Below are 12,992 nucleotides of genomic sequence, written 5' to 3'. Positions count from 1 at the left end.
ATTGTGACTCGGAGTTGTGTCCTTCTGTTTCATTAAGAAAATTGGGAGGCACTGTGTAAAACAGTGATTCCTTTCCCAGGAACTGATAGATGCAGTGAAATTAATACCACAGAGATAATATAGGCATTTAAAAGATAACTTCACCCAATTCTTATTCTACCCATGCTGCCTTGCCTAAAAAAGTTTAAAAAAAGAAAAGAAAAAAGCTTTCGTGTGGCTCTTCTTTATGTCATAGAGCTTGGTAAATGCCTTAACTGTGTTGAAATATTTCCCCTTATTTGTGTATCTCCTTTCTCACATGTCCTGAATATTCTTCATATGTTTAAAAGTAGTAGTTTTCATTTAGTTGGAGGGATAGGTAAAAATTTCAGGCTGAGAATCCTGTAATCTTTTGTTTATGGGAAACTTTCAGGTTACAGAATAATGTCTCGGGTTGTCATCTCAAGGGTATTCTGAAATTATTTGTTTTTTTCCTCTCTTTGTTTTTAAGATTTTATTTATTTATTTATTTAGTTAGTTAATTCTTTCTTTCTTTCTTTCTTTCTTTATAGGGGAAGGGAGGGAGAAAGAGGAAGAGAAGTATCAATGTGAGAGAGAAACATCAATCCGTTTCCTCTCCTGGGGACCTAACCTACAACCTAGACATGTGCCCCAACCAGGAATAGAACCAGCAACCTTTTGCTTTGCAGGACAATGGCCAACTCACTGAGTCATACCAGTCAGGGCACTTTTTTGTTTTTGAAAAGCAACTTTCACCTAATCTTCCCTTACAGCTAATCTAAAGCAGCCCCCAAGTGACTCACCCAATACTACTATTTTGTTTTATCATGGCAGTTACCAGCATCAGCTGTTTTATTATTCATTCATTTGCTTCTTTTTTTCTCTATCTCCCCTACATGCACACTGCAGGTGAGCAGGGGCCTTATCTTTTTTGTTCAATGCTATATCCTAGAGCCTCAGGCAGAGGCTGGACTTTGGAGGAACTCACTGTTGGTTTGTTTAATTAATGAACTGCTCCTGAAACTATTTTCTGATTTTTTCTTTTATCCTAAGATTGAAAATTGAGTGCAGCATGTTTTGCCTATGGAAACTCATCCTAATGCCAGGATTACTGGGTAAGTAGAAGCCAAGGGAGCAAGTGGCAGTGGGGGTGGGGGAGATGTGATTTCTCATAAGTCTCCTGCCTTTTGAAAAGCCAGTTTTGTGTATTTTCATTTTGCTTTGGTTTGTTGGAAACAGAAACCCTAACCTGGAACTTCACAGTTTTGTGGAAACAGTTGTTTTGCTGAAACAGCTGTTTTAGAAGCTATGTAGGCAGACTCTTTATTGGAAGGCTGAATCTTCCTCTGTTTCTAGTGAAAATAATGCCTTGGGTCCTTACTGGGTGTTCTAGGACCCTCCTATGTGATACAAAGAAAACATCCTTCTGGCATTCCTGCCCTTTAAATTGTCATCTTTGAAACCATAGCTAGTGTCAGATCAGTAAATGAAATTATGAAAGCAAGTCCCAGAATCCCTGTAGTTGTTTTCATGCTTTAGCCATTCCAGTCTTCTTGTGGTTCCTCCAATGCACTGAGCTCTTTCTTAATTTTAGGTGGTTTCTTTTGCCAGGAGCCTTCTCTCCCTATCTTACTTTAGCAAGCCTGCCTAAAGTTTCGTTATCCTTAAGGTTTCCCCTTAAGCTCCACTTTCTTCTAACAAGCCTCCTCTGGCTGTCTTTTCAGACCATGCTGGAGTCTCCTGTTCATAGGTAACCTAAGTGCTTGTTGCTCATTTCTCATCTTCGCTTCTTTCTAATTTTTCATCCTTTTATACTATTTTGTCTTTCTCTGTATCCTATTAATATATCTCTGTGGAAAGAATAAATTAATTAGATGCTTTGCTCTCATAGCTTTTTACTTTCCTCTTTATTAGTTTTTTTTTTAAACTGTGGATGGTGACCTAAACACCGACTCACTGAAGTACACAGAAGAATTGCCTTTGTTCTAGTTCCAGGCAACATAGAGTATGCACTAACATACACACAACACACACATGTGGAAATGGTATGTATTAGAGAATTTTTTAATGAATTTTTAAATGATTTAATGGTTAAATATTTTCCCAGCAGTCTGTAAAGTAGTCTGCAGGTTTTTGCCCTTCTACACATAGAGTTAACAATCCAACCCTGGCTCTTGCTGGTGTGTTGCTCAGTGGATTGAGTGCCAGCCTGTGAACCGAAAGGTAGACAGTTAAATTCCCAGTCAGGGTACATGCCAGGTCCCCAGTTGGGGGCGTGTGAGAGGCAACTAATCGATATTTCTCTCACATGTTGATGTTTTTTTCCTTCTATCCTTTTAAAGATTTTATTTATTTATTTATTCCTAGAGATAGGGTAAAGAGAGGAGAGAGAGGAGAGAAACATCAATGTGTGGTTGCCTCTCTCACACCCCCAACTGGGGACTGGCCTGCAACTCAGGCATATGCCCTGACTAGGAATTAAACCAGTGTGACCCTTTGTTTTGTAGGCCAGCACTCAATCCATCCACTGAACCGTACCAGCCAGGGCACCTTCTCTTCTCTCTCTAAACATAAATAAAATCTTAACAAAAGAAACAATCCCCCCCAAAAAAACAACAACAACAACAACAATCCAACCCTGTATGTCATGGCTTGGTGGCATCAGAGTTTCCATACTTCTTTGTAGAGGTTTTCCTCCTGTAGAAAGTCTCATTTTCTGTAGTCATTTCTCTGCAAAGGTTATCTGTCAAGTATAACTTTCTCTTTGCTTTAGTTGCTGCTCTTGCTTTCTAACATACCTTCATTTAATTCTCCATATAGCATGCTTAATGTTAAAAAAAATAGCTTCCTATACCTTTAACTGCATATAAATTTGCTCAGTTCTTCCTGACAGGAAAATTCCAAATTGGTTTTAGAGCTAATTTTGATTTATTTTAAAGTAATTTCCTCCAAATTGTTTAGAGTTCATGTTTTCTTTTATGTCTTCCCTGTGATGTGTGTATGCCTGCTCTTGGGCAGGAAGTTATCACTCTTCTCTCAGGGCAGCAGCTCGGATGAAGAGACTGGCACATTATCCATTTTACTATATGTGTTCACTTCGCTCCTCTTTGATATAAACTAGCCAGTATTTAGACATGTTTTTCTTTTTTTTAAATATTTTACTTATTTATTTTTAGAGAGAGGGGAAAGGAGGGAGAAAGAGAGGGTGAGAAATATCAATGTGAGAGAGAAACATCGATTGGTTGTCTCTCTCATGCCCCCAGCTGGAGACTGGCTCTCAACCCAGGCATGTACCCTGATCAGGAATCAAACTGACGACCCTTCACTCTGCAGGAAGACACCCAACCAGTGGAGCCATGCCAATCAGGGCCCAATTTGTACTTCTTAAACCCTTCACTTTTTTTTACCCAGTACTCCCAGCCCCTCCTTTCCTCTGGCATCCATCAGTCTCTAAATGTGTCTTTTTTGATGTTTTTGTCTTTGCATAAAGCATATCTTGTAAAAACAGAAATAGCTGTATAATGGTTTTCTCTTTTAGAGAAAAGAGAAATTACTTGAGTGACCTACAGATAGTGGAGTGGTACCATGTGTTCAGACACCTAGAGACTGAAAAGCCAGGGCTGTTGGCAGAGCTGGAGGGGGACATAAGAAGTCAAACACAAGACAGATTCAAGGGAAGAGCTGTGCTCTGTATTGGCCCAATTACAAGGGCCTTCAGCACAGCCAGAAGATTCAGAGATAAGCTTCTGTAAAGGAACTAAAGAAAGAGAAAAGAAGAAGGAAGCAGAAATACCTGTGAATTCGTTTTTCAGATAGGGAACTGATGGTAAACTAAGAGTGACAGTTATCTCAATTCCTGTTTATGGGTATTTAAGCACATGATCTGAAAGTAGGGACTTCAGGGTTCTTTTTTTCTTTAGAAAGGAGATGGGGTCAGAGAGGAATTCTGGAAAAGGGGAAGGGACTAGCTAGGAGAATGAGACCAGTTTAGTATTTGTGTAGTGTGAAGATTGCAGAACCTCCTGGTTTGAGCCACATAGGTAACTAGAGGGTATTTTTCTTATCCTTGGGAAGGCCATGTTGGTTTGAGGGAGGAGCCTTTGAATACTTTGTCCATGTTTGGACATCTGGGGAGGGAAGATGTATGGTACTTGGTGATTAATACTGATGTTTGTTGAGGGTATTTGTCTAAATGATGTCTTCTCTTGTCTTTTGACTTCTGTAGGTTATTTCTTGGGTCTGAATGACTTGATTGTTTCCTCCCTTGAGCTAATAGTCCACGTGGGTGATTCAGTCCTGATGGGATGTGTTTTCCACAGCACAGAAGAGAAACGTATAACCAAGGTAGACTGGATATTCTCATCAGAGGAGCATGCCAAGGTAACTAGGTGGAAATATCACAGTGTAGTTGAAGCCCTCGTGATGGTGTCAGGACAGTGGAGGAGAGGGAGAATCAGGTCTTCTGCTATGAGGTGGTGTTGTAAGAGCTTGGACTCTGGGGCTTGTCAGAACTGTTTTCAGTCTGGATACTTGGTTGTGTAATCTGCTGCGCAAGTTATCCAACCTCGCTGAGCTTCTACTTCTCCATCTGTGAAGGTGAAGGTGATTATAATAATGGTAATGCTTAACTGTTCAGGTCATTTAGAAGCTAATGGGAGTTGTTAGCTTCTAAAGTTATAAAGTTCTTTTACTTTCTTGCCTCAATTTCTGCACTTTGTAGAGGAGCATAGGTGCATAGGCTGTGAGATGGTAAGAGCACTTTGGCTGAGTAGACAGAAGGGTTATGGTCTAAGCATAAGAATGACATCACAGCAATAGTGTTTTCAGTGTTCCATTGCCCCATTTATATGCTGGAGAAGCTTCTCTTCTTCACAGCTGCTTGAAATGCAGATGTAGCATAGCTGAATGAGGGTATTTCATGGGAGCTCTTTGGAGTAGGAAACAGTGTATTAAGCCTTATTAGAGATGTTGCAAAGATACTTATATGTCAGGATCATTCATGAAGTATGCCCTAAGTAGTGTGTTACTAACAACAGCTCCCAATGTTTGCAAATGATCATGTTATTCTTATAATGCTACTCTCACTGAACTTATTATTATAAGAGGGATATTCCCATGGTGTAAGTAGAAATAGGAATTCCTCAGGGCTTTCTCTCCAGCCGCTAAACCACTCCCTGTTGATGACTTCTCATGCCCTATGATAAGTTACCTAGAAGAGGACAGAGAGCAGAAGGAGTGATGACAGCCAACATTCTGGAATTCTCACAGCAGTCTGCTGTGGAGTGCATTATGCCTCTGAATGTCCTGTGATCTGGGGACCATAGCAAAAGTTGGGGCAAAGATGGCAGGTGGTTTTCAAAAGTTGTGAGTTTGAATCCCCAGAGTTATCTTCAGAGTGGGTATTATGTTTTACTTTACACTGTTCCAAAGGAAAAGTATGGACTCTATTTCTCTACTTGTTTTTGTATAAATGAGCCACAGAGCCTTGTGCAAGTTAGATTATTGCCCGCATGTTATTACTGTTAACTGGGTAACAAATACTTTTTGATCATGATAATGATGATAACCATGCTGCCACCATAGAACAGGGTCTTTTGAATCCAGGCTCCTAGGTGTGGTATCACTGATATTACTTTTTCCCCAATGTTGTGTTGCCCTCCAGGATGATTATGTGCTGTACTATTATGCAAACCTCAGTGTGCCTGTGGGACGCTTCCAGAATCGTGTGCGCTTAGTGGGGGACATCTCACACAATGACGGTTCTCTCCTGCTCCAAAATGTGGAAGAGGCTGACCAGGGAATCTATACCTGTGAAATTCGCCTTGAAATGGAGAGCCATGTGTTCAAAACACCAGTGGTACTGCATGTACTACCAGAGGAGCCCAAAGGTACATGAAATTTTACTTAGAAAAGGGAGAGGGGCTAGAGATTTGTAGAGCAAAGAGAGGGAAGGGAACTGATTGTGTGAGTATGCCAACCTTTGGGCTACATACACACTGACCACAGAGTGAGTCCTCAGTAAATAGTGCTCTTTATACTAAAATGATGATGATTATTATTTTATTGTTACTTTAAACATATTTCATCCTCTTGAAAATTCTGTGAAGGAAGTACTGTTCTTTTTATTTTACAGATGAAGTAACTGAGGCTTAAGGAAGTTAAGTGACTATGCCTAAGGACCTATATTTATAAAATGTCATATCCATTACTTGAACCTTGTCACCTTTGACAATAGAGTTCATGTTCTTTTTACTATACCTGATACCTCCCTTAATTTATCCACATTGATGCTACATCCATATTTTATAAGTACCTATGTTAAGTGCTCTGGGGGATATAAAAGAAATGAGCAGATTTTCCATACTTCTTTGGTCCTCATGTTCCCATTTGTAGATGGAGGGAGTGGCTTCAGTAGATTGGTGGTTTAAAAACTGCTCTATAGAACCTCAAAGTCCAAGGGATCTGGTAGGCCACACAAAGGGTGAAACAGAAGGAGTTGATAGAGGATCTAGTCAGGCAGGACCTCTAGCTTCCACCTCCACTGCCACCATAGTCCTTCATCTTTTTCCTGATTTATTATTGGGCTGCCAAGTAAGATTTTGTTTAAAGAAAGAATTCTGCTGCTTAAAAATGTTTGAAAACCACAGAATTTGAAAAATTCTTTAGTCTGTGGCTTCAGGAAACCTTGCAGTCTAGATAGAGAGCTAGAATCTGTACCCTCCCCTCCCCATCAGTTAGTTTAGTTCTACTCTTTTAATGAGCTCCTCTGGAGCACCCTGTCCTTCTCTTTGGTGGTACTCATCATACCTGTTCAGTTGTGTCTTCCCTGTTTGCCTGGGTCTGTGTTCTTTGTTCCTGACTAGCTGTGGGCACAGTGCCTAGCACAGGATAAGCAACCAATAAACATTTGTTGAATGAATGAAATTTTTGAATTAGTGTCCCTCACTTGAATTTAACTCCTAAAAAATGGAGTTGTAGAAGGTAGCTTCTGGCCTCTCCTAATTTTTTGTACTCTTTTTTCAGTTGACATTTTTCTCTTGATCCAAAGCTGTGGTTCTCTAGGAAGAGGAAATGAATCAGTTGCCAGTGTTCCCAAGGATTACCTCTGGGCTACATCTTTTAATGCAGTACCCAAGCGTTTTTCCATATAAGCATGGCCTACAAAATGAATGCCTTTTCCTGCTTAGAAGAGACAGACACACAGGGAACAAACCAAAAGGATCTGATTTCAAAGAAATCCATGGAAACAGGCTAGAACAATTTTAGGCGTAGTTAGATATTTCCCCAGTAGTCAGTGGGGCAAATTGTATATATTTTTCTCTGTAGCAGGAGTGGGAATAGATCCAACTCCTAACAGTTTGCCTGGTGACCAGTGCAAAGTTGTCCATCTTGCTTGATGGAGGTTTTCTCCCATGTGAAAACTCCATTTGTGCAGTCATCTATAATTTTCTCTACAAAGTTTACCCTTCAGCTTACAATTTTTATGATTCTATTTCCTTAACTCTTTTTAAATAGTTCTTATTTAAATATTGTAGACAATATTCTTACAAATAAAAATGACACTAACTTCCTGCACTTTCACTCTGGAGTCAGCCAACCTTCCACTAATAAGAGGTAGCAGAGTACAGTAAGTGAGAAAGCTTGTATTTTTTATCACTCAGGCCTGTGTTTGAGTGCCAGGCCTATGTTTTATTGGCCATGTTGTTTTGGTCTCTTTTATTTTCTTCCTCTGCAAAATAGGAGGGTAATAGTGAATATATCAGAATATTATAATGACTAGCTGGTAGACGATACAAGGTATCTCTGATATGCCTGGTGCATTGAAAGGACTCAGAGGTTTAGTTATCATTATTGCATTTAAAAAATAGAGTTCATGTGATATATTATGTTTCTTGATTTGTGAATGTTGTACCATGCTTGCGTCCCTAGGATAAATCCCACTTGATCACGGTGTGTGATCTTTTTAACATACTGCTGTTTTTGGTTTGCCAATATTTTGTTGATGTTCATCAGCAATATTGGCCTGTAGTTTTCCTTCTTTGTTGTGTCTTTACCTGGTTTTAGAATTTGGCCTCATAAAGAGAGTTTGGGAGTCTTCCATTTTCTTGGATTATTTGGCATAGTTTATGCAGGATAGAAGTTAACTGTTCCCTAAATGTTTGGTAAAATTTGCCTGTGAGCCATCTGGTCCAGAGTTTTTGTGTGCTGGGAGTTTTTCTTTTTGATGGCTGCTTCAATTTCACTAGCTGTTATCAGTCTATTGAGGCTTTCTGCTTCTTTTTAATTCAGTTTTGGAAAATTATATGAGCTGGGCAGATATGTATAAAAAAATGAAAGTAGGTCACCAACTTGCACCATTCACCAAAATAAACTCAAGGTGGATAAAAGATTTAAATATATGTGTGACACCATAAAAGTCCTAGAGGAAAACGTAGGCAGTAAAACGTCAGATATCTCATGCAGCAATATCTTTGCCAATATATCTCCTGGAGCAAGGGATATAAAGAAAAGAATAAATAAATGGACTACATCAAATTAAAAATCTCCTGCATGGCTAAAGAAAACATCAGCAAAATGAAAAGGGAGCCAACTCTATGGGAAAATATATTTGCAAATGATACCTCCAACAAAGGTTTAATTCCCAAAATATGTAAAGAACTCACACGACTCCACTTCAGGAAGACAAACAAGCCAATTAAAAAATGGGCAAAGGACCTGAACAGACACTTCTCCAAGGAGGACAAACAGAGGGCACAGAGACATATGCTGAAAGGATGCTCAGCATCACAAGCCATCAGAGAGATGCACAATGAAACCACAATGAGATACTACTTCACACCAGTCAGAATGGCCATTATAAACACAACAAGTGCTGGCAAGGTTGTGGGGAAAAGGGAACCCTAGTGCACTGTTGGTGGGAATGCAGACTGTTGTAGCCACTGTGGGAAACAGTATGGAATTTCCTCAGAAAACTAAAAATGGAACTGCCTTTTGATCCAGTGATCCCACAGCTGGGATTATAAGAATCCTGAGACACCAATTCAAAAGAACCTGTGTACTCCAGTGTTCATAGCAGCACAATTTACAATAGCCAAGTGCTGGAAGCATCCGAAGTGCCCATCAGTAAATGAGAGGACCAAAAAACTGTGGTACGTTTACACAATGGAATATACTACATAGCAGAAATAAAGAAGGAACTCCTACCTTTTGTGACAGCATGGATAGAATTGGAGAACATTATGCTAAGTGAAATAAACCAGGCAGCAAAATTCAAATACCATATGATCTCACCTATAAGTGGAACTTAATGAACAAAACAAATAATGAGCAAAATAGAACCAGAGACATGGAAATAAAGAACAAAGTAACCAGAGGGGAGGGAGACAGGCATAACGGGGGAAAGAAGGGGAAGGGTCTAGTCAAGGGACATGTATAAAGGACACATGGGCCCTGGTTAGTGTGGCTCAGTGGGTTGAGTGCTGGCCTGTGAACCAAAGGGTGGCTGGTGTGACTCCCAGTCTGTGCACATGCCTGAGTTGCAGGCCAAGTTCCCAGTGGGCGGTGAGTGAAAGGCAACCACACATTTATGTTTCTCTCCCACTCTTTCTCCTTCCTTTTCCCTGTCTCTAAAAAGAAATAAAGTCTTTTAAAAAAAAAAAGGACCAGACTTCTGGCCAAGATCGAGGTGTAGGTAGATACATTTTGCCTCCTCACACAACCAAAAAGACAACAAATTTAAAAACAAAAAATAACCAGAACTGCTAGAAAATCAAACTGTGTGGAAATCTGACAACCAAGAAATTAAAGTTAAAAAACATTCATCGAAACTGGTAGGAGGGGTGGAGACGGGCAGCCAGATTGGAAAGGACTCATGGCAAGGCGGTGACTGGAGAAACTGTGTGGGTGAGGCGACGGCTGGCAGACCGGGCGAGGCGGTGGCTGGCGGAGTGAGTGGTCCTATATTGGCATGTAGGTAAACCAGGAGGAACAACTGGGGAGTAAGACAGAGTGTGCAACTCAGGGTTCCAGTATGGGAAAATAAAGCCTCCAAACCTCTGACTAAAAAAACGTTATGGAGGTTGAGCTGGAAGGAGAAACTCCCGGCCTTACAGGAGAGTTTGTTGGAGAGACCCACAGGGTCCTAGAACATACGCAAGCCCACCCACTTGGGAATTAGGACTGGAAGGGCCTAATTCACTTGTGGGTAGCAGGGGAAGTGACTGAAAACAGGATGAGAGCTGAGCAAATGTCATTGTTCCCTCTCTGATCCCTCCCCCACATACAGTGCCACAATGGAGCAAAGTAGGTAGCCCTGCCCTACCTAAGGCTCTGCCCCTTACAATGCAACATGTGCCAAGACAAGGAAATATGGCCCAAATGAAAGAACAGATCAAAACCCCAGAAAAAGAACTAAGTGACGAGGTGATAGCCATCCTATCAGATACAGAGTTCAAAATACTGGTAATCAAGATGCTTAAAGAAACGACTGAGTAAGGACACAAAATAAAGGAAGAAGTGAAGGTTATGCAAAGTGAAATAAAGAAAAATATACAGGGAACCAACAGTGCCCTGTATCACTCAAATCAATGATTTGGAGCAGAAGAAATAAACATCCAACTGAAACAGAATGTAGAAACAAGAATTCAAAAAAAATAAGGAGAGGCTTAGGAACCTCTGGGACAACTTTAAATGTTCCAACATCCAAATCATAGGGGTGCCAGAAGGAGAAATGGAAGAGGAAGAAATTGAAAACTAATTTGAAAACATAGTGAAGAGGAACTTCCCTAATCTGGCAGAGGAAATAGGCTGCCAGGAAGCTCAGAGAGTCCCCAGAAATTTAGACCCAAGGAAGCACACACCAAGGCACATCATAATTACATTACCCAAGATTAAAGATAAAGAGAGAATCTTAAAAGCAGCAAGAGAAAAGGTGACAGTTACTTACAAAGGAGTTCCCAAAAGAAACCTTACAGTCAATAAGGGGCTGGAAATTTGTATTCAAAATCATGAAAGGCAATGACCTACATCCAAGATTAATCTGTCTGGCAAAGGTATCATTTAGAAGGGAAGGGTAGATAAAGTGCTTCCCAGATAAGATCACGTTAAATGAGTTCATCACCACCAAGTCCTTAGTGTATGAAATGTTAAAGGGCCTTATCTAAGAAAAAGATCAAAACTATGAACAGTAAAATGACAACAAACTCACAACTATCAACAACCAAACCTAAAAAAATAAAAACAAATGAACTAAACAAACAACTAGAACAGGAACAAATTTACCAAAATAGAGATCACATGGAGAGTTATCAGCAGGGAGGGAGAGTGGGGAGAATAGGGGAAAAGGCACAGGTAATAAGAAGCATAAATGATAGGTATAAAATGTTTATACCTGTTTAGAGGTATAAACATTTTATACCTGTTTAGAGCTATGTTTAGACGGGGAGGTTAAACATAATATGGGAAATGGGGAAGCCAAAGAACTTAAATGTACAAACCATGGACATGAACTAAGGAGTGGGAATGATGGTATGGTGGGTACAGGACAGAGGGGAAAAGAGGAGAAAAAAATGTACCAACTGTAGTAGCACAATCAATAAAATATATTAAAATTACAGAAGGACCCATGGTAATGGACAACAGGGTGAGGACTGACTGAAGGATGGGCAGTGGATGGGGCAGGGGATAGCAATGGGGGGAAAATTGGGACAATTGTAATTGAACACAACAAAAAAAAAGAGTTCAGTTTTTAATGTGTTGCTGAATTAAAGGGTGTTCCTTTTCTACTGGTATTTGGAGTGAATTTTTATTACTTTCAAAATAATTCCCTCTACAGAGTTTCTTTTCTTTTCCGTGTGTGTGTGTGTGTGTGTTGGCTGTTGTCATTTAAACATTTTTTAAACTTTATTATTGTTTATAGAGTTTCAAGTTCATAATATTTTCTTTTGCTTTCCTCCCATTATTCATTTTGCCTGCTGGGCAGGAAGTTAATGTTCTCCCAGGGAAACAATTTGGATGGAAAGTTCAGTTTATGCACTGTGTTTGTTTCTTCATGAATTTTTCTTAATGGTCTTTTGAAGGAACTTTGTCCAGTTAAGACCTAGGGTTATGACTCCCTAAATACCATCCACTTTTCATTTTGTAACTGATTTTGTGGTTGATTTGTGTAGTACATCATTGAAAAAATCAGAAACATCTTTCTAGTTGTTTCCTTTTTCAAGGACCTCCTGAAATGACTTATACAGTAAACATATGATGGGGTCAGCTACTTATAAAATAAACAGAAGAGCCTAGGACTTGAGAATCCAGAAGCAGGAGAAGGGGGATCAGGTGGGGAGTGGGGGCAAGGATTGAAAAAGAAACTAAATTCAGAGGAAAATTCTCTCTTGTCTTGGCCTAATTAGCAAGGAATCTTGTGACCTGTTCTGTAGCCAGAACTGTCCTAAGACAACTTATAAAAAGAATAAGAGAAGCCGAGAAGAGTCACCATGATTCATTTTTTCAGCCACAAGATCCAGTGGATTATATATATAAAATCCATTGGAATATATATATAAGAGAGAGAGTCATGTAACTTTCTACTTCCTGTTTATGTAAAGCAGATGTGGGTATCTAAGTAGGTGAACAGAAAGTAGTAGGCTTCAAGATTTTCTCTACTTTCTTAGTATAAACTGGAAGTGGAATTGAGGCTCATAGGAAAAATTCTGCAAAGGGGAGGGAGAAGAGCATCAAAGAAGACCAGAAAGTGTTTGTTGTAGTATGAAGACAACAGAACCCCTCAGACTTGATGTATGTAGGTAGCTAAAGGGTATCCTCTTACCATTGGTGTATCTTGCTGGTTTGAGTGAGAGGCTTCTGAATACTTTGTCCATACAGGGTCATCTGAATCATCTGTGGAGAGAATGTGTGCCGTATTGGTTGGTAATGTTGATTTTACCGTTGAGGATTTTTGGCTAAACATTATCTCTTCTAGAAGTTCTTTGGCTTCTATAGAT

At 39.8% G+C, this 12,992-nt stretch overlaps 1 protein-coding gene across 5 annotated transcripts in view; it reads left to right on the top strand.

Annotated features, from left to right (window-relative positions):
* Positions 1-12,992, top strand: part of JAML (junction adhesion molecule like) — a 59,620-nt gene that overhangs the window by 33,311 nt on the left and 13,317 nt on the right. For 4 of the 5 annotated variants that reach the window (XM_045840361.1, XM_045840353.1, XM_045840342.1 and 1 more), the window contains exons 2-4: positions 1,054-1,115; positions 4,226-4,380; positions 5,663-5,888. In XM_045840361.1, coding sequence (XP_045696317.1) covers positions 1,073-1,115; positions 4,226-4,380; positions 5,663-5,888 — 424 coding nt within the window. In that variant the 5' untranslated portion in view covers positions 1,054-1,072. Of the gene's footprint in view, positions 1-1,053; positions 1,116-3,906; positions 4,041-4,225; positions 4,381-5,662; positions 5,889-12,992 lie in introns of those variants that run through there. The other variant, XM_045840370.1, reaches the window with a different exon arrangement.

This window comes from Phyllostomus hastatus, unplaced genomic scaffold (assembly GCF_019186645.2).
Source record: "Phyllostomus hastatus isolate PE091 unplaced genomic scaffold, TTU_PhHast_1.1 phas_contig_113, whole genome shotgun sequence".
In the NCBI taxonomy this organism is placed as follows: Eukaryota; Metazoa; Chordata; class Mammalia; order Chiroptera; family Phyllostomidae; genus Phyllostomus; species Phyllostomus hastatus.
Note: the sequence above shows the minus strand (reverse complement) of the source record. Positions and strands in the feature narration are given on the sequence as shown.